Below are 21,070 nucleotides of genomic sequence, written 5' to 3'. Positions count from 1 at the left end.
TATCAAGTAGCCCATATTCCCTTGTGTCCTATTGGATAGATATATCCCCTTGAACGCCCACTCTAGCTCAGCTGTTTAATGGCTTTGATTGCCACTCTCTCTTTCAATTTTCATATTGTACTAGAATTTATACAGGCTATGATAGTGCTTTCCATGTTGTTCCATTTATTATGCAAAACTTCCTTATTTTAAGCTGGTAACACTGTTACCTATTACCCTGTGAATATTTATCTGTTACAGAGTTAATAAGGTTTTTGGGGGGTTGTGGGTAGAATAACTTAGCAATAGGCATTCCGGTGTACCATCAAAGTTGTTCTGCATAAGATTCCATTTAGTCCAGCAAAAGGGTTCCTTGTAGATAGAAAACAAGTTTGTTACAGGTTCTTAACCAATATACAAGAAGAGCAGTTCTTCTTCGAGTGCTTGCTCATGTCCATTCCATATTAGGTGTGTGTGCTCGCCACGTGCACCGGTGCCAAAAGTTTTTCTCTCAGCAGTATCCGTAGGGGACCGGCTCTGGCATCCCCTGGAGCAGCGCACATATGCCATGGTATAAGGGGCACCGCCGGCTCCCCCAACCCTCAGTTCCTTCCTGCCACCAGTGACAGTGCTGGAACGTCTGCTGCTTCGGCTAGCATTGTCTTGTTCTCTGTTCCTAGAACTTGTAGTATAGTTGTAGATAGTTGTTGTTACAGTTAGTTACCCTTAGTAGTAGTACTTGAAGTTCTCGTAGTCTCGAATGGGACTCAGCCAGGGGACAGGGCATGCCCCAGTACCCAGGCTTTAAGCCCTGCGATCGCTGCAAATGGCCTGTGCCCATCAGCCATCCACATAACTGCTGCCTTTGGTGCTTACGTGAGGGGCACATAAGTGACAGGTGTTGTATCTGCAAGTCCTTCAAACCTAAGATGAAGAAGGAGTGCGATATCCTTCTAAAAGCACTCCTAATGAAGTTGACAATCATTCCGGCACCGGAGCAGTGGTCCGACTCCACACCGAGCACCGTGGCCGGCATAGGTCTCCCTCCACAGCTCCAATCAAGAAGTCAAAAAAGACTGTGAGGGGAAGATCTCCCACCTCCCTCAAGGGAAAGGAGAGGGCTGGGGACAAGCAAGAGTAAGAATAAGATTCTCCTATATCAGATATAGTCGAAGGGGTGGCTTGCAAGCAAAACTCAGCCTTCCATAGAGTTCTAACATAGCCTGTAGTCATGCTCATGTTCATTATGTAGGTGTGTCCTGCAGAGACAACATTTCTCATTATGCAATGCTCATCTTGACCAGAGAAACCTTTGTTTGGCTACAGGTAGAACATTGCATGCCGAAGTAGTTTCCGTTGGCCACACCTGTGTATTAAAGATGAGGTTGGGTGAATCTGCTCCATTTTATCCTAAATACATGCAGCTCCCAGACTTACCCTAATTTTCCAATGAGACCATCAGCTATGCAAAATTCGGCCATCCCTTTTCTTCACTAATTGCCTTTAATAGGCTATTTCGGTTCCTTAAGTAATGTTGAGTGGTACAGTATTGGATCTCTAGAGGTGAATGCCAAGAGGCACCAATCTTTTTGAATTCAAGATAGTTGGTATGAATATAAAACAAAAGGAAGAATTAATTTAATTCTTATGGCAATTATGTCTTATGGAATTTATAGTATGTGAACTGCTTTGCTTGCAAGTATATATCATATCAGTGTTGCTGTTTTGATTTCTTATTTTACAGCCCGCATTGAAGCCTGAAAAATACTTGGTTTAAAAGAGTGTAGTCCCTTTGTGGGAAAAAGTATAATTTGAATTGCACTGAAAATAATTTTGCTCACTATCTGAGGATATGAAAGTCTGTGAACATTTTATTAAAGAAGGGATGCAAATTAAACCACCTTTCTGAGAGGAATTTTATATTGTCTGGTATTTGATCAGTGGTCTGAACGTTTCCCAGATTACAGTGTAAGGCATTTTGAAACCATGTGTTTAACATTTCACCTTTTACTGGGGAGCAGTGGTTACACAATCCAGAATTATTAGTGTCCTAATCTTCTACCCTGCTGCTGTTCACTTCCATATGCAGTATGGTAAGGAATTAGTCACTATTACACAAGTAAATTTTTAACTCTTTCTTGCCACCTCGGAAAGCATTCAAACTAGCGAGTAGTCCATAACGTATTCTTAGGGCACTAACAAATGTATTTGCTGCTGCTTTCCTACATATTTCTGGAGGCACCTAAAATGTGAATCTCTCTCTCTCTCTCACATATACACAAACTCTCACATACCCATATCCATACCCGCACAGAGTCGGGTGTGGTAGTTGGTGAAAAGTTAATCACCTGAGCATGTTGCAGTGGGTCCCTTAACCCATACAACTTTTTTGAAAATGTCATTGGTGAGTATTAAAGTTCTGCTTTATTGTAGTTCTGAGAGGCTATATTTCCAGATTATTTTGCATTGCCTCTGCACAATGGTAGTGAATACCATTTCAGCTGTGAGGTATCGTGTCCTCTCCGCAGTGATAGTATTTGCTAGAATAAGTAACTATAGTTCTTACCATTAAAAGTTATTTACCCAGAGCAACCACATAATAGAATTCCTTTCTAGGACTAGGGAAATGCTCTGGGATCTGATATACCACTCTGGTAGCTTTGCGGAAATGTTGACTTTTTAATGGTGACTCTGTCATCAGTGTCGTTAAATTTCAATAGCGAAGGATCTAACTATGAGCTTTACTGAAGTTGTTTGCACTGTTCTGTCAAAGAGCGCTCACTAAAATCTGAATAGATTGTCTAGTGCTTAATCCAGTATTGCCATTTCCCAACACCAAGTGATGAAAAATCATAAGATTAATTAAAAAAAAAAGTGGTGTGTTTTTATCTGCTTTCTGGTATTTGAGAGTTTAAAGTTCATGTTGTCCAGCTTTTCTTCACAGCCGTGAGGGCTAGAAACATACTAAAAAACCATCTGAGATTATCTCATTAATCACATGAATCAGGGAGTTGGGGATTTCAGAATAATAATCAGATATCATGAGAGTAGTCAAATTATGAGAGTTGGCAACACTGTTAATTTTTGCCTTGTTTGAGTCAAAGTCCAGCTCCAGAATGTGAAAGTCTGAACGGGCTAACCCCAGGAAATAACATGTTGAGCTCCAGCACAACTTTCTTGGCTTGTTTTTGAAAGATGTTGGATAATTCTTTCCTAACACAAGCATCTATTGAACTCACCAATCCACGCTTTCTCTCTCTCTCTCTCTCTCTTTCTCTGTGTTCCCCTGCATACTGGGAAGTCTTTATCCTTCAGAATTACTCACATGGTGCGTGGACTCCATATGATTTTCAAACCTGTGCAACTCAGTATCTGAAACTTTGCACTTAGGACCTCAGAGTCCAATTGCAAATGCGTCTCTCTGTTTTTGAAGCACATTTTGTTTTCCCCTTCTCGCTCTTCTTTAAAAAATATCTCATCAGTATTTGCAGGAAGTTCTAAGACTTGCTGTACAGCTGCAGATTTCTATCTCTTTCCGTTGCAGAGATAGCGACGCAGAGCCATCCTATTTGCTCTGCCATGTTAAATCTGTTATTTTGTTACTTAAGTGCTTGCTCTTCACCAGGGAAGCGCAAACGATCTACTTGGGCAGCCTTTGGACATGAAAATAGATTGTGCTGTTCTACATTTCAAATGTACTAACTGCGCTAGGGTGTGACCAGTCTAATTCGTTTCTTGGATTCAGTATGTCATGGCCTGAATTATTTTGGTGATAGCAGTGATTTGGGTTAATTGCTTTGGCTCTCACTCCATTTTGGGCTTGCATCCTAATCTGAGATGTTTCTGTAGCTGCAGGATGGCCTGGTAAATATTTTTTCCTTATTGGCTGCAAACACTGTTCATCTGTTCTCAAAGAGAAATTTCTTCCCTCCAGGAATATCTTTTCTCTGACTAGGATTTTGGAACAACCAAAACAGGGACTGAGAGCAGAGAATTCATCCCAGTTTTTATGCTTGAACTTTATTCAGTGCTGTGTGGATACTCTGACTGCATAGATCTGATCAACAGGGATCCTAGTTTTCCGTGATAAAAAACCCAAAATTCTCTGATTAAAAAAAAAACATAAAAATCTGTGGTTTTTCTGTGATTAAAATGAAACTCTGAGCTTTAGTTTCCCTAGCCACAATATTCAGTTGAACACAATGTTTTATTGATATACTTACAATTTTTAAGCAAGTTCAAATCCTACCAGTGCCATCGATCATTCTAATAAAATAAATTGCCATTTGTATTTGTCTGCCTTAGAATGTAGCCTACAGCCTTGCTGCCTACAGCACTGAACAGCACATTACCGTCAGCGTGAAATTTGTCCTTGCCAAACGCAGTGACATGGTCTTTAGGAGTGATTTATAAAGTTTTCAGCATCTTTTCATAACTTTAATTACTCATATCTGGAGGCTGAAGTAAAATTTGAGATGCATTAAAAGATGAACCCCTGTACACCGTTGAATAAATTTTATATGCCAAAAATAATTTATTAGAATATGTTTAACTATGTAAATTTAAAGCACATTCAAATATCCACCACAGGAGGGGAAGGCTGTGCACGTTGAATGGGTGACACTGGTACTTTCAGTAAAATTTACTTAATAGTTAATATATGTTTTTGTTTATTCACAAAATGTAAAAATTAAAGATTCTGTGTAAAAATGCAAATTCCAAGTTGAGGAATTCCAAGATGAGGAAGGGACTAGCACAGTAAATTTAAATTTCCTTTCCCATTGCTGGTGTTGTCTACTTTATAGTTACACACTGACAGGAAAGGGTGGATAATATTTTTATCTGAAGCAATGTGCTAGACAAAAAATGAGCTTTCAAAGTTAAGTTGGTTTCCAAAGAAGTCTCTAGGGAGGAAAGGTGTGCAAGTGTACCCTATCTGGTTATGGAAGAAACCAGCCTTTTGAAGCTTTGCCCTGGGTGGGGAATCTTTGTAATCTGATCACCTGTTATGTGAGGGCAAGATCAGAGGCCTAAACTATATAAAAAATTACTCTGAAATTCATGGGCATTCTGGTTCTGAGCAAAAGGTTTTATGAATTTGTAACCACAGAAAAAACCCTTCAGTGGGGTTGAGGGACTGACTCCTCCCAGAGCCCTTGTCAGAGTTGGGATGATCTCCGGTAAGCTTCTTAGCACGTGCGCAGGGCTTTTTTTTTTCCGCGCGGCGGGGCGGGGGAGGTGTTTTTCTCTGTAATGCTTTCACCTTGGGAATAAATTTGCTTGCTTAGGGAAAGCTATGGGTAGCTTATGTCTATGGGCAGTTACTCTGTTTATAGCCTCTGAGGAGAAAGCAAAGCAGGCCTGCTTAGGCAGTCTGACTTGCTGGGGAACTCACAGCCTGGAAAACCCCCAGTCAGCAGGGAGTGAGATGCAGGTCTCTGCTCAAGAGAGGGACAGCTGGGGAGCTGGAAGCCTAAGAATGGGTGCCTTTGCTGGGATACAAAGGGGAACTACAAGTGCAGTTGCCCTGAACTGTGGCAGTATCTTCCTCTGGGAGGAGTCCCATTAGCTGAAGACTCATCATGGTCCTCAATGGGACAACTCATGGAGTAAGGGTGGTAGATGCAAGCCATCAGTTATATCTTTGTTTCATGTGGGCATGGTACATATGACTGTTGTTTCATACTGAGCCAAAAGTCCCCTGCAACTGCCTGGGTGTGAGCTGTAATTTGCTACTTAATAAGATTTACGCACCGTTATGGAAATGTTCAGTTTAACATACAGCATGAAATTTGTATATGAAAGAAATTATTTTCTTTGTATGTGGAAGTAATTATTTGAATAAATTTGGCATACTTCTGTGAAGTTGGTGAATTTCATTAGAGGCAAACAGGTAGGCATAGTTACTCTGTAATTCATTTCTGAATTCTGATGTTTGTGAAGTCATTCGGTGTCATTTATAATCCTGAATTCTGTAGATTGCTTTGTGGATGCCTGTTTGAAGATGCTTGCAAATATACTTGAAGCTGATCGGAAATTGACAAAGGCTGTTGCGCTTAGTTCTCTTTAATCTCGCTGATGTTGCTCTCATGAATTGGTGAATGGGCTTTTCACGATGACTGCTTCATTGTATTCTGAAAGCTGCTCTAAGTACAGTGATTTCTCATATATGACAGCTGAAAAGAAAAATAGCTCAGACAGAAATGTCTGTGTTTCCTTGATAAAGAAGGGCCATTTATTCAGTTAACTGAGCTATTAAAAGCATAAAATAACTTGGATTGCAGGGGTTTGATGGTCGGTTTTACAGAAGTTGAAACAGCCATTTATAATAGAAAACTGTACATTACCTTCTGTTTCTTTGTTGCAATATTGATTCTGAATAAACCAGGAGTAATTCCATTGAAGTCAATTGAGTTACACTGTGGAAAAAGGGAGGAGAATCAGGTCCATTTAGACTGGGCTTGATTTGGATGAATAATAGATTAATTTGAAGTGAGTCATAGAAATTAGAAAAAAATCTGTTAAGGCAGCTAGTCCATAAATCACTGTCAGTACAGGATTGTTCCTTGCAATATATATAGTGTATTAATGTAAAGTGTATTAAACTGTCTCAGGGTAGCCCCACCTGACAGTGCCCACTGTCTTACTGCCAAAGTTGATAGAGATCCATTTCTTCATTTCTGCTTCACTTCAGAGACTTAGATGTTTCTTCTAAATTGCATGGTAACTTATATAACAGTATCCAGTGGACTTGCCTTCCTCGAGTAGTTTCCTTGAGTACTCATTAACCTGCTAAAAGGGTTACTGTTTTTATCGTAAGGACTCAAAATGGCATGTATAGACACTGAATAGAAATGTTCGTAAATGTGCCTGTAATTTTGTGAGGCCTAATGGACATATTTCTCAGTGGAGTGCATTAGTTTTAGTATTTGAATTCCTTCATCATTTAGGGCACAACCATAGCTTTGCCATGCATCTGACGTATGAAGTAGTTTGTAATTGCACTGCCCCAGAAGAAACCTGGGAATCAGAATGTGGCTCAGGCCTTGTTTTCACTAGGGAAGAAGGGCGTGTTCTTAACTTCAATTAACTAAGGGTATGTCTACATTAAAAACTTAAGTCGATTTACAGCAGCCACAGTAATTTTTTGTGATGGTGCATGTCCACATGACTCTCCTTGAGTCAGTGATGTGCATCCTCACCAGGAGTGCTTCCAGTGACCTAAGAGGGGCAGTGTGGGGAGCTGAGAGCCAGGTCTCTCAGCTGCACTGGGAGCTTCCTGCCGGGAGCCCAGCTGCCCCCCCCCCCCCCCCCATGCCTCCCTGTTCCCTGCTGGGAGCAGGGTTTAGCCGCCCACGGCTCGCAGCTGGGAGTGGGATCCATTCTTGCCCTGGCTCCCAGAGGGGAGTGGGGTCCAGCTCCCAGGAGGTATGGGGGGGGAGGGGCAGTTGGGCTCTAGTTGCCCACTTTCTCGTCAATTTCACAGCTCCACTGGAGCCGTGAAATTGACAAGAGAGGGAACAGACCATGTAAATAATAGTGTCTATGCAGACACTCCATAGTCCTAACTACACCGACATAAGCCTTGCACCTCTTGTGGAGGTGGAGTTATGTCATTATAGTAGGGCACTTACATTGGTGAGACAAGGCTATACTGTAGACACTGATATGATTAGGTCGACATAAGCTGCCTTACGTTCACCTAACTATGTAGTGTAGACCAGGCCTTATGCAAGATAAAATCCTTATGAAGTTAAAGCAATTTGTACTTTTTACATGAGTTAGCAGGTTGAGGTACACCCTAAGCTCCACCACAGCCTTGAACTTGACCTGATAACTTGTGTGAGAACTACAAATGGCCTTGTCTTTTCTAGGATTTTAACTTGTGCCACTGACTCAAGTTAACTACACATCTTTTTTCCTAGTGAAGAAAACTGCCTCAACTGCCCGCCTCCCAGTCCCCCTGCCACACTTGCTCTGGCAGGGACGTACCCTGCAGAGCCATATACCTGACACATCATATGTCCCCAGCACACCAGTGCAGCTGGCTTAGCTGGCACACAGTATGATGAAGTCAAGGCTCCACTCCTCCCGCTCCACTCCCACCCACATGCACTGGAGGGGAAAGTATCAGCCCCACAGTGGCTGTTTTCCCTATTGTGAAAGTGATATGATTACTCATAGGGTGATTAGCCAGCACGGCCACCATATGCCACCGTGACAAGATGAGCCACAATCTGGCCATTAATGGAAAGTGCTTCTTGCTGAGAAACCGGTGTCTCATCAGTTCCCTGAACTCGTTTCTGGTTCAAAATGAAACTTGACAGAGGGCAAAAAAACCTCAGCAAACTTCAGACTAAGGCCTCGATCCTACAAACATGCACATGCTTAACTTTAAGCATGTGGGTAGTCCCATTGAGGTTAGTGAGACTAGTCACATGACTAAAACTAAGCACTTATATAAATGTTTGTGGGTTCAGGGCTAGCTGTTTAACCAAGATGCTTACTTTCCAAAATAGCAGCCTATAGGCTGCTGGCCTGTCTCTCCAGCCTAGGAAAGAGTGACATCATGTGCGGATTCTGATTCAGTCCTGTTTCCTCAGGGCTTCTGCTGTGGTTCTTCTACATAAAACTAGTACAGTACATCCATCGTCCCTTCCCCTGAATCTTGAGTTTCCTGCGGGGAGCTAGTCCCTACAGGTTTCTACTCTACTGGCTGTTTGCCTGAGAGTCACCCTGCTCCAGGGCCTGCCACTGGAGCCAGCCTGTTTCCTGTAGCTCTTCCCCTTTGACCTAGGGGCTTCTTGCCAGAGCGTCCCTGCTCCTGACATCTCTCTGCCTCACCGGGCTACTTGCTGGGTTTTTATAATCACCTGGGCACAGATTTTTGAAGGTATTTGGGCATTGCTGCGGTCAAAATTGCACACCTAACTGATTTACTGCAACATATATACACGTTCTCCCACAGTGGAAAGTGCATGCAATCACATCAAAAGAAACAGTAACCACAGTATATGGAAGTCATTGGCATGTGATCTTCCTCCACATTTCAGAGTCGTCATGCAGCTTCGAGAAGCGCGCTGTACTGCATTCCATCCAATCAACCACATCGTCAACCCATGCTCGCCATGGGCACCCCTTGGCACCTTGCATCAGTCCCTGCAAAACGTTCTTTGGCCATCTTCCTCCGTTCATCTGACCCATGTGTCCTGCAAACTCAAGTGTTCTTTGTCTGATTATCTTAATATACAGTATCACTCTAATTATGCTGTAAATTTGGGTGATTAGGTCCTCATTAGTCCTGTGTGAGGTTTAGCTAATACACAGCAATTGCCTGCAGAATTTCAATTTAAAAGCAGAAAGCTTCTTACTATCCTGTTTCCTTAGCGTTCATGTCTTGTTTGCATATAGCAAGATGCTGAAGGCAAGAAACTGCAGCAGTTTAATTTAACACTTCATGGTAATATGTTTGTTTCTCCAAATGTGTCTGAGGGTCGCTAGAGCAGCAGTCATGAGTCCAGTTCTATGTCAAATCTCGAAGTGATGTTTAGAGTCTCTTGTCGTCATGCTACCTAGTTATTTGAAGTGCTCACCACGCTCCAATGCCTCTTCAGATTTGGATTAGAAGTATCTCACTTTTCCAGCAGATTTAGATGTTACTATTGTCTTTGTCTTTTCATGTGATACCTTTAGATCTAACATCTCTACTTCTACCACTACTCTTTCCAGCAATTTGAGCCCCTCTTCTTGGCAGCAGTCCTATCTGATTAACATCATTGGTGAAACACAGATGACTAATTTTTTGTCCACTGACAGGTGTGCCCTCCTGTAGGCTACAGGTAAAGTGCAGGTAGCATGCAGCCCTGTCTGACATCTATCCTCAAGTCAAACCAACCACGTTGCTCATGCACACTGAAGCCATCTTGTTTTCATAGAGATTTGTTATAAGCCTTACTACATTTTCCCCAGCTCCGACCAGCCACAGGACTGCCCGAAGAGGTTTGTGTCGTATGCTATCAAATGCCTTAGCATAATCCACAAAGGCGTGGACCACTCTCCCATCATTCTCCAGCACTTTGTCACATAGCAAATGCAGATTGAATATTTGCGCCACTGATTTACGAGCCGAAGGCTATGTCTACACTGCACACCTTACAACAGCACGGCTGTGCCACTGCAGCCACGCCATGTAAGATAGCCACTCTGTCGCCGGAAGCGCGTCTCCCACCGACAAAGCTCTGTCCACACTGCTGCTTTTCGGCGCCAAAACTTTTGTCATTCGGGGGGGTGTTTTTTCACACCCCTGAGTGACAAAAGATATAATGACAAAAGCGCAGTGTAGACATAGCCCAAATCTCATTTTAAAAAAGAGATTTCAGCACTTTGGAGCCAAAATCTTATTGACGGTTCATGGGATTTAGGCTCCTTACATGACATTTGAAAATTGGATTTAGGCTCCTAAATCTGTTAGACATTGGAATGCTGAGCACAGTCATGTCTAAATACCTTTAAACATCTGGGTTCCGATTCCTGACTGATCTGCCTCAGCTGGAAGGTAGCTGGTCTATCACACCTGTGGTTGGGCCCCACTCCCCTTAAAGGGCCAATCACACTGTGAGACAGCACAGCACGTCGGTATGATTTATACTTTTAGATTCAAATTCAGTCTTATCTCAGGCATCACTCAAATGCAAATTTCTGCTAGGCCTGAATTTGGCTTGTAACCTTAATGGAAATTCTACTTGACTCTTCTCTATTCAGTTCCAGTTCTTAAACGGTGCCATTTACTGTGGTATCTGAGCTCATGTTAACAGTTAGTATCATAACAATTTTTCTAACAGTTAGAGACAGGAAAAGTTCCATATGGGTGTGCCTCTGTTCTTCTGTCAGTGTAGTCATGCTCTGAAGTTTGTAGTGAAGGTGGCAGTATTTTGACCATTACTGTGTTCGTTTTATGTAAATAAGAATGTAATTTAGTTATAACTTTAAAGCTCTGTGCTAATGGAGACAACGGCATAGTCTGTACCCCCCCCCCACTCCTCCCGGACTGACCTTTATTAAAGATTTTGTTACTGTTAACTGACAAAATGGCAGCTCTATAGTTAAATCAATAATCCTAGTGTAGAGGGACTTGATGTCTCAGGATATTGGTGTCCTAACGGTTATGTAAGAATGGTCAGATAATATCTTCCCCTTTAGGCCAGCCATTCAAATCAAGTCCAGTTCAGTAGTGAATGAAAGTTGCTACCACATAATGGTCACTTGCACTCTGTGAAGTGAGTTTATTATCTGTCCGATCCCTGGAGGAATGTTTTTGTCATAAAAGTTGTCATGTCGCTTGCCTATAGTCCTTATTCCATAGATTAGGAGACAGTTCCCACTCTAGGGCTGTCAATCTGGCCACCTTGGTCTGCATTAAATTCACTTTGCCCTTCATCGCTACTTGCTATAACCTTCTGACAGCTTGGAAACTCCAAGTCGATAAGACTTGGCAGGACTTTTTGGGATGGAGCTTGTCATCGACTCTAACTCTCAACTCCAGTTCATTTCCCTCTGCCAAGATTGGGGAGCGTATGTATTTCTTGGCCTGACCTTCTAGCCTGCAGAATAAACCGCCCTGTAGACTCTTTTGGTTGGGCCATTAACTAGATGAGTATCAAGACCGAGGAATGGCATGTGTGTCACTGCATCCCAGCGTTTCAGCCTCGTTTGTGTATTAACCTGGGTTTGTTTTATTTCAGAGAGGAAGCTGGTGAACCGGACTCTTGGAGCACTTTGTCTCATATAGTGCACTCGGGGGACTACTGTGTGAAATACCACCTTGGGCTGAATGTTTATACGCTAACGGCTGAAGCCAAGGAAGGAGCAAAGGCCAGCATGGAGCATGACATAGAGCAGCTCCGGCAATACATAGCGAGCCACCAGCACACGGTGAGAAAGGGACAGGGTAATACAGTGAGTGTAAATGTACCTGGGATGCCCACTGCTGTTATCTTGAGCTTACAGGTATCTTGTAAGAAACTTTGCACCTAGGCAATGCTCACATAGAGATTTACAAATGACACTAGACTTTCACATCTCGAAGAACCACCGTTACAGTAAGAAACTGTTTCTTAACTTAGATATAATTAACTAATGCCCGGGGGGATTTTACCTGGGAACTGTCTGCTTTCCTCTGATTTGGGAGTGGGGCTCTACTAAAGGCATTGTTAGGATGAAGGGAGGTTTTCTGCCATCAGGGAGGTGGAGCTCGGTCAGGACTCTCTAGGGAGAAGCAAATCCTGCCTTGCACCTCCTTCCTCACGTACTCTGCCTCTCTCTGCTTCCAGATCCTGACTCATCCCTGCAAAGAGAAGGCCAGTTATATCCTGAGGGCAGAAGAACATTGCTTGGAGCACAGGGTAGCTCCCTGCAGTGTGGTTGGGTCAGTGGGCGGGGAGTGTGAGGTGGGTTCGGGTACTGGCTGGGGTTAGGGAGATGGGAATGTGTTTGTTTAGGAGAAGACACTAATAGATCTGCCAGGAAGCAGCATTCCGGTTGAGGGGACGGGCCAGAGGAGCGGTAGTGAGAGCATTATATTCTCTTCTTTAATACCTCAGTGCAAGATTCTGAGGGTGAGTCCACTCCTGTTAAATGCTGTAGGAGTTCATGGTGGGGTTTTCAGAAGCACTTGGCATTGGCCTGATAAGGCTCCAATTAAAGCCACTGGGAGCTTGATCATAGGATCTGCAATTAGGTCAAGTCTGAGGTCTTCGGAAAATTCCACTCTCAGAGCTTGAAAGAGGCTGCCAGGGAGACCCTGTTCAGAGGGTGAAATGCAAAATGGTGGTCAGGATTTTACAGCTGCTGCAGAACCCTGCAGTTTTCCTTGTGTGTCCACCGTTCCTTTCAGATGTCTGTATGTTTGTGTTTAATTCCACCATCCTAGGCCTGGTCTACACTAGGAATTTACTTCAGGACAGCTACGTCTCACAGGGATATGAAATATCAAACTCCTGAGAGAGAGAGCTATACCAACCTAACCCCTGGTGTAGACCAGCACTAGGTCGATGAAAGAATTCTTCCGTTGACCTAACTACCACCTCTCGGGGCACTGGATTACCTACGCCAATGAGAGAAGCCCTCCTGTCGGCATAGGTAGTGTCTACATTGAAGAGTGACAGCCCTCAGAGTTGTTATATTTAAATATTGCTACTCCTTTTTCATTAAGAGATAAAAAGGAGGAGGTTGGAGGAGTATTTTTCATTTTTACTAGTTGACATTTAGCAGACTGACCATTCTGAACAGCAGTCCTCACTGTCGACTGAATACAGAACAGTAGTAACTCTGGGTTTCAGCAGATACTGGTGATACAAGTGGCAAACCAAAGCGAGCATTGGAATCACCTCACTTTGCCTCCCCTTACCACCAGATGACAATAAAATATGTCTATCATAGCAAGCACGTTTCTTTTTGATAGTGCAGATGCCTGACGGGTACATTTTGTCTGACAATGAAATCAGAAAAGCTATGTTTAGAATTTTTTTCCAGCCCTGTTTCACTTCAGATCTAATCTGATTTGAATTTGGAAAGCAGCCCTGCAATTACTTCATTTAGGCTCAGCTGAAAGCCAGTTGGCTTCCTCTGGAGAAGGCTCTATTTTTCAGTCTATCAGCAGAGTGACTTCACTGCGAGGATGTGAGGGCTCCCACTTCCTCTGTGTTTCAAAACCTTGCTTGTTCCACAACAAGTGTCACTTTTGTTTGTGTTTGTCTGCATTGGCTGGAAACCAGTAGAGCAGTCCCTGTGCTCTGCTGCAGGGTGGAAGCCACCAGACAGCCGACACTCCATTTGAACTTGATCATTTGCACACCCACACAAATGGATCTGTCGTGTGTTCTTTCGTCATGTAGAGCAGTAGTTCCAGCCAGTGCCCACTATCTCCCAATTATTTATGTGGATCCTAACCCACCAGGAAGCTTAGTCTGTCATTGTAGTGACACAGGAGCACCCCTATAGTTAAGGTTGCATCATGATATCTGTTTAAGGGTTAACACTGCTAAGTCCTCTAAAACTGACATGCTTAGTCAGATTTTTTTAAAATTTTGGTGTGCCTGGGAGGGTGCTTGGTGGGATTAGAGACCCAAATTTGGAGTCACATGAGCATGGGATTCTGGAGATACAAGCACCCCTCCCCCCAAAAATAGCCATTGAAAAAAGGTTTCTAGGTGGGTTTCTTTGCCCAGACCTAGGGATTAAACTATTGATGTGATGCAGGTCAAAGTGATCTCAATCTGTTGAGTTTTATCCAGAGTAGTGCATGGCATCCACTAAATCTTTGGGAGACCCAGACTGAGAATGGTATTTAAGGAAATGTACATATTTACACTGTGCATGCACTGATATAGAAAAATGACTAAATGGCTTCCATTCCCACCATTTTATATGTTTCAAAGCTTGACTCTTGTAAGTGCTCCAAAATCCAAATAGTTAATTAGATAGCTTTGAAATTTGGTGTGCCGCATAGGGCCACAGGGTAGCATTAGTGATCCAAATTGGGGGTCCTAAGTTACAGCACCAACTCCAAAAAATCAGTTTCCTTCTGCTGCGTTGTACTGTTAAACTGAGAGGTAGTAATGACTAAGGCTACGATTATGTCCTGGGAGGTCACGGAATCCGTGACTTCCAGAGTCCTCTGTGACATTTTCTGCTTCAGCCACGGGGCTGGAGTTGTCAGCCAGAGGGAGCACCAGAGCTCTCAGCTGCGGGTGGGATGCAGCTCCCAGCTGCCAGCCCTGGAGCTCTGAGCTGTGCGCGGGGGGCCCTGCAACTCCCAGGCATCTGCCTGGAGCTCCAAGCCACTCCCGGAGCTCTGAGCCACAGCAGGGGCCCCCACAGGTCCAAGACGCCGCATGCAGCAGGTCACCTTAGAGCTCCCAGGTGCGACGGCCCCTGGAGTTCCACGGGTGGCGGGCAGCCCCCGGAACTCCCATCCACGCGGGTGGTGGGGGGCCCCCGAGTTCAGAGCTGGGGCAAGGGGCCCTGTCAACTCCTAGCTGCCAGTCCTGGAGCTCTGAGCCTCCATGGGCAGTGGGGGCCTGCCGCTCCCAGCCGCTGTGAGCATCAACAGCGGTGGGGGTTGGGGGACCCCCCCACTCCCTATTTCGTCAGGGTTATTTTTAGTAAAAGTCACAGACAGGTCATGGGGCTTCTGTGAATTTTGGGTTATTGGCTATGACCTGTCTGTGACTTTTACTAAAAATTGCCATGACAAAATCTTAGTCTTACTGATGAATCAGAGACCTCTTGATGGCTGTGAACTCATCCTGCCATGAACATAACTAAACAACATGTTAAACACAAACCACCACCTAAGACAAAAGGAGTTTTGAATTGAGGGGCCAGAGGTTGCTACAATTTGTGAGGCATAAGTGGCTATTTGAGTTTGGGGATCATGGAATCAAAGTATTTTGGGGGGGAAATTAGGCATGTGAGTGCTTCCTGGGAAGTGAGGGGCATTGGGGTGGAAAAGTGGGGAAATATGGGGAGAGGGGTGGGGGTTGCAGTGAGGGGAGGTGGGATTATGGGGAAGGGGATAAATGATGGTGGTGGGGAGGCGAGAAAGGTTGGGGGCTCAGGTGAGAGGGGGGTGGCACCCTGAGCTCTGCCAATGCATCCCAATTGTGCACCCAACCCGCCTAAGTCTCCAAAAGTCTTTGGGGAAAAATTAGCCATGCAAATATTTCCAGGGAGTGGTGGGGTGAGTTGCGGGAGGGGAGTTTGGGGCTGTAGCGAGGAGAGGGTGGTTATGAGAAGGGGGATAAGAGGAAGGTGGACAGAGATTGACGGATCAGGTGAAGGAGGCTTGGGGGTTAGGGGCAGTGGTTAGGGGCAGTGGAGGGGTAGTGCAGTGGGAAGGGGGCTATGGGGGTGTGTGGCAGAGGGGAGAATGGGGCAGGGGCACTTGTCAGTCTCACATTATCTCCTCCCTGTGTATGTCCAGATCTGGGGGGCTGTCATCTTTCTAGCAGTTCTAAGCCCCCTTTCTGGCCCCCTCATATGAGCTGGGCTATGGGGAACTTTGCCCCTCTGGGTTTGTGAGCCTCTCATACTGCCACCCTTGTGTGTGTCTGGATCTAGGGGGCCTATACTCATCTACAGCACCCCACCCCAATCTTTCTCAGGTGAGCCAAGATCTGAAGTCCTGCCCATTTGAATGGGGAGTGGAGAACAGGTATACTTCATGTATATCATAGGCTCTAAAGAGGGGTGGGAACATACACTAAGATGAGTGGAGTGTCCCATGTGTCTCAGAGCTGTTGTGTCAAGTTGTCTTCATCTCCATGGGGTGTTCTCATTCAGCTGATATGTGATCACGGTCAATGATGAGCTGCCAAAATCTGAAGAACCGGTTCCGGGTCTTCGGCGGCACTGAAGGACCTGCTGCCGAAGACCCGGAGCACTGCCGGGTGAGTAAAAATGCTCAGCCAGGGGAGCCTCCCCAGCCGGGAGCTCAGGTGGGCCGGACAGGATGGTCCTGTGGGCCGGAGTTTGTCCACCCCTTTAACAACCGGATCTAAACCGGCTTCAAAGTTTAACAACCGGTTCACGCGAACTGGTGCGAACCGGCTCCAGCTTTGATCCACTGATCACGGTACACCTTTCAGAGCCTCCTATGCTGAAGATGGGTATGTAAAGGAGCCCTTTCCCACCGTCGTCCCTCTGTCCTTCCTGTTTAAAGGACGACGCTTCTAAGTGCTCTAAAATCTGCATGCTTGCACGGATATTTTTCTTGATGTTTGCTATGCTTTGTGGGATTGCAGAGTGGGGCAAGTGACCCCCATCTAGGGTCCTTGGAACCAATTCTGGAGAGAGAAGCCCCCCAAATAATTAGCCATTTTAAAAAAGTTACTGTGTGGTTTTTTTGTTCTGAACTAGAGGTTAAACTATTGCTCTGAAGTGGGACAAAACGGTCTCTTTCGATCAAATTCTACCCTAAATAGTGCATGGCACCTGCTAAGTCTTGTGGGGACCCAAATTGTGAACAGTTTTTAAGAACAGGTAAGGTTCTCAGCAGATGTGCAGTCTGGAAGGATTACATCAATTAAAGAAAAAAAAAAGTGAGAGGGTTTCTATGCAACCACTTTACGCTTGCCTGGGTAGTTCAAGGGAATTGACCAATGTCATTGCCCCGGTGAATATCCCACCACTGACCTGTCTAGTCTGAGCCGTTGTATACCTGAACTATAAAGATTTAATAATGTGTATTGCTCGCTACAAGCGGTCTCTGTTATTATGTGGTTTTATTTTATGACTAGGGTTACTATAAACACAGCAAGGTAGTCAGCAGCTGGAGTAACCAAAATGTGTGTTACATTGGGGTGGGGAGGAGCTGGAGACAGAGGACTTTGTGTATGGGAGTGAGGTGGGAGAAGGAACAAGCACAGGGAGATGGGCTGTGGAGGGAATGGGCAATGAGGAAAGGTGGTAGGCAAGCCTTGGATTGGTTGTTTGAGAAAAATCTGTACCTTTTACTAGCCCCAAGAGGATGGTGGCAAGTGGCTGTTTCCTGCTTTGGGGGCAGATTAATATGGTGTTTCCAAAGACACAGGGGTTCTGTAATCCTCCTAGAGGGTGGCAGTTCAGCCCAGAGCCAATCTCGAAAAGAACTGCATGTGCCATTTTGGAGCTGGATTGTACATTCAAATGCATGTTTACTTAATACTGCAAATTAAATTTAAATCCTGCTCTTTACTGAGTTTAAATTTAAATCCATTCAAGCAATAGTCTTCAATATAGCCAGTGGCTGGCAAGACTTAAAAGGTCAATTACTGTTCCAGTACATTTTGTAAATGCAGTTCAAGTGGATATACACACAGAGATGGAGGGAGGAGCTGGTCTCATTTTGTTTGCACTCAGGTTAATGTTATAGATTTAAGAATTGTACAGGTGACTGATAAATCAGCGTGTGCACTTTGAGAGTGTGACATACAGCAAAACAAACAGTCATAGTCTTTATTTCCTCTTTTCAGAATGCAGCGAAACAGCCAGAGCCTGAGCTGAGAACTTCAGAGGATAACTGCAATATAGGAACAGAGGTGGAGGGTTTTCCGGCGGCTGCAGCCTCCCTCTCAGAAGAAATGCCGACAGAAGAAAGCAAAGAATGCCCTTCTGCACTAGTTAACTTTGATGTGAGGCAGCTCTCAGCCCCAACAGGCCAAAAAGAGAACCAGTGTGACAGTGGGAGTTTGGCAGTGCTTAACGACACATCAAGTGATTTGTTGAGCCTGGCGGGTATAGACAACCCAGAGTTTTCCTGTGAAAGTAAAAACACAGCTACGTTGAGTAAAAAGGAAGAGGAGGGGCCAGCCGCTATTGTAGACTCTGGGACTGTATCAGATAAAAATGACTGCACGCTGAGCTCAGGTTCTGGAGTAAGTGGTGCTGCAAGCCTTCCATCCTGTGGAAATACAAATGCGGAAACAGGAATGACATCCAGTGGAGTTGTTTTGAGTCAAGCCAGCCTGTGTAGTAGAGATAATACCCAACAGGAAGTGCAAATCGTTGAAGAGTGCGCAACTGAAAGCGCTGTTACTGTGGCCGAAACTGCATGCGAAGCCCCAACGCCCTTTGAGGGTGTGGATGTGGCTATGGGCCAGGCAGAATGCAAGAACTGTACAGGGTCTGTGGATGCTGCTTCAATCCAGCAGCATGTGGAGAATGGAGAGGATGAGACTCGGGGATTAAGAACTTCAAGTCTGAAAGAACTGCCCCCCGCAAGTGGGGTGCTGATCCATGCTAGTGAGCCCTTACTTGCAGTGTCACCAAAATCTCCAAGAGAAGGTGGGGAATGTGGAGCTGGACAAGGGATGCAGGCACAGGATAATGCAAATGTACGTGTTGACAGTGATATTATCCCTGTTGGCCATTGGGAGACAAGTGGCAGCAAAGAGAGTGGAACAGACTCGAACACCAAAAATGCAAAGATTGGTTTGCCAGAGGGCGTAGTCCAAGGTGAACCCCTTGTAAAGCAGAGGCAGAGTATGATTCCCAACACTAGAGAGGAGCTGCTGGTTGTGACTGAAATAAAGGTTTCAGAGAATGCACTGGAACGTGATCCTGTTGTTTTGGAAGTGAACAACAATAGAAAGAGTGGTGAGCAGGGTGTGCAGGTGGAAAATGGAAACGCAGACATTGGGCTGAATGAACTGGTTTTGAGTGACAATGTGCGGAATAATTCTGAAATGAAAAACAATCCCCTTGACAGGCCTGGTCCAAGTGATGCAGAGTCTGTGTGTTGCCTTGAAAGCAGTAAAACCATTGCAATTCTAGCTGAAGGCGAAGGTGACAGTGAAGCCCTTAAAAAGATGTCACCGAGAACTGAAACTACTGGCAGAGGAAACACAGATTCAGCAGAGGAAGGCCAGCGGTCTGCTGGCAATTGCCACACTGAGAATCAAGCTGTTTTAAAAGGTGAAATGTGTGACAGCTTAAAACCGGAGACTGCTTCAGCTAGCAAATGTGAGCCTGGGTCACAACCTCCACTTGACGCAGGTTTGTCCTCAGCAGAAAAAGAGCATCTGCCAAACCGATTGGTGACGTCAGAAAGTATTTCCGAACAGGAGGGGGTTGGCAAGCAAATGAAATCATTTTCGTCTCCCTTATTTAAAGGAGATGTACAACAGGGACAGGCAGTCGGTCAGGAGAGAGATGCTGCAGTGGCACCTCCAGGACAGGAGGCGTCTGTGCATGGTAATGATCCTGTCTTCTCTTCATGTGGCATGGGGACAGAGTGTATCCAGGATAATTTAATGGACACACCCTCTGCAATTCATAATAAAGAATCTAAACAAAACCAGGAAGTAGCAGCAGGAGCAGAGACGGCAGTGCTTGCTGAACAGGACAGTTCTGTGCATCGTAAGATAACAGCAGAAACTGGCTTGCCCAAAGACAGCGTGGAAAAAGAGGACTCTGACGAGAAAAGTCTGTCACAGCCGGCTGAAGAGAGCAAAGCTGAACCCAGTCAGGAGCTGTGTGAAAGTGGGACACTTGGCAAAGAAAAGGGTTTGTCCGAGGAGCCTGCTGCTACTGTGAAATCCTCTGTTTGCCGTCAGGGCGAGGAATCTGCAGCAAATGACAGTAACGCAGATATTGGGCTGAAAGGGGAAATCTCCTGTCAGGAAGCGGATGACAATGCAACAGTGGATGCAGAAGAAAGTATTGTACAAGGGTCTGAATCAGAGTATAAATCGCTGGATGCGAAGAATGACCCTCCTCCCGACGCAATGTTGAACCAAGAACGTGATCTCAGTCAGGGGGCACAGGGAGGCTCTCTGCAAAACAAAGCACCAGAATTAAAGGAGGTCTCTGTTATGGAAGCACCTTCTGTTGCCTTTGAGAATAGAGCACCTCTAGGTATAGCTGAGACATCCACAATACCAGGTGATCCAGAAGAGGAGGAGGATATGAACAATGTACTCTCCAGAGCATCGCTTCAGCCTATTGCAGAAGAACCCCCCTGCGACAGCGACTCCAGCACTGACACTGTCTGTTTGGCCAGTGAGAGCGAAGCTGGGTCTGAAGTGAAAGAAGCCCAGCAACAGGTCTTGGATTGGCCCAACAAAGACCAAGAGGAGCAGAGCAATGCCATGCTGGAAGCGTGTCTCTCACAGTCACATCCATACAATATCAATGCTGCTGCTGAGCTTACAGATGATGCTGGGGCAAAGAGCTTGGTTCCAGAGGCTGATGGCTCCTGGCTGGATGGATTTGTTTCTATATTGGAAACGCCTTCTGTCCCTGAGTCTGCAGTTGGGAAGCTAGAGAGTGTACCCGTTGGGGTTCTCCCCCCATCCCCTTCCAAAGCCGGAGTGATTACGGGAGACATCCTTAATGGAGAAATGGATTTAAGTTTGCAGTTTGATGAACCAACGAAAAGGGGGGATGCAAGCTCAGAAGTCCTAGGATCTGAGCCTGTTACAGGTAGGCAAAATAGTGTTGTGTTTATTTTATATAGCACCATATATGCGCAGGGCATTTCACATGCAAATAAAGGAAGAAGCTCTCTGCGAGAAAGAGCTTCCAACTTAAATGAGATATTTCTTTCTTTTAA

The 21,070-nt window shown here is 45.0% G+C and overlaps 1 protein-coding gene across 16 annotated transcripts in view; it reads left to right on the top strand.

Moving 5' to 3' along the window:
• AKAP13 (A-kinase anchoring protein 13) overlaps nucleotides 1-21,070 on the top strand; it is a 323,045-nt gene that overhangs the window by 160,008 nt on the left and 141,967 nt on the right. For 8 of the 16 annotated variants that reach the window (XM_043524664.1, XM_043524670.1, XM_043524668.1 and 5 more), the window contains exons 7-9: nucleotides 11,721-11,910; nucleotides 12,309-12,425; nucleotides 17,991-20,940. In XM_043524664.1, coding sequence (XP_043380599.1) covers nucleotides 11,721-11,910; nucleotides 12,309-12,425; nucleotides 17,991-20,940 — 3,257 coding nt within the window. The remainder of the gene's footprint in view (nucleotides 1-11,720; nucleotides 11,911-12,308; nucleotides 12,426-17,990; nucleotides 20,941-21,070) is intronic. The other 8 variants (XM_043524676.1, XM_043524674.1, XM_043524671.1 and 5 more) reach the window with 2 other exon arrangements.

Source organism: Chelonia mydas, chromosome 10, assembly GCF_015237465.2.
Source record: "Chelonia mydas isolate rCheMyd1 chromosome 10, rCheMyd1.pri.v2, whole genome shotgun sequence".
Classification (NCBI taxonomy): domain Eukaryota; kingdom Metazoa; phylum Chordata; order Testudines; family Cheloniidae; genus Chelonia; species Chelonia mydas.
The sequence above is the reverse complement of the archived record's forward strand: the minus strand, read 5'-3'. Positions and strand labels throughout refer to the sequence as shown.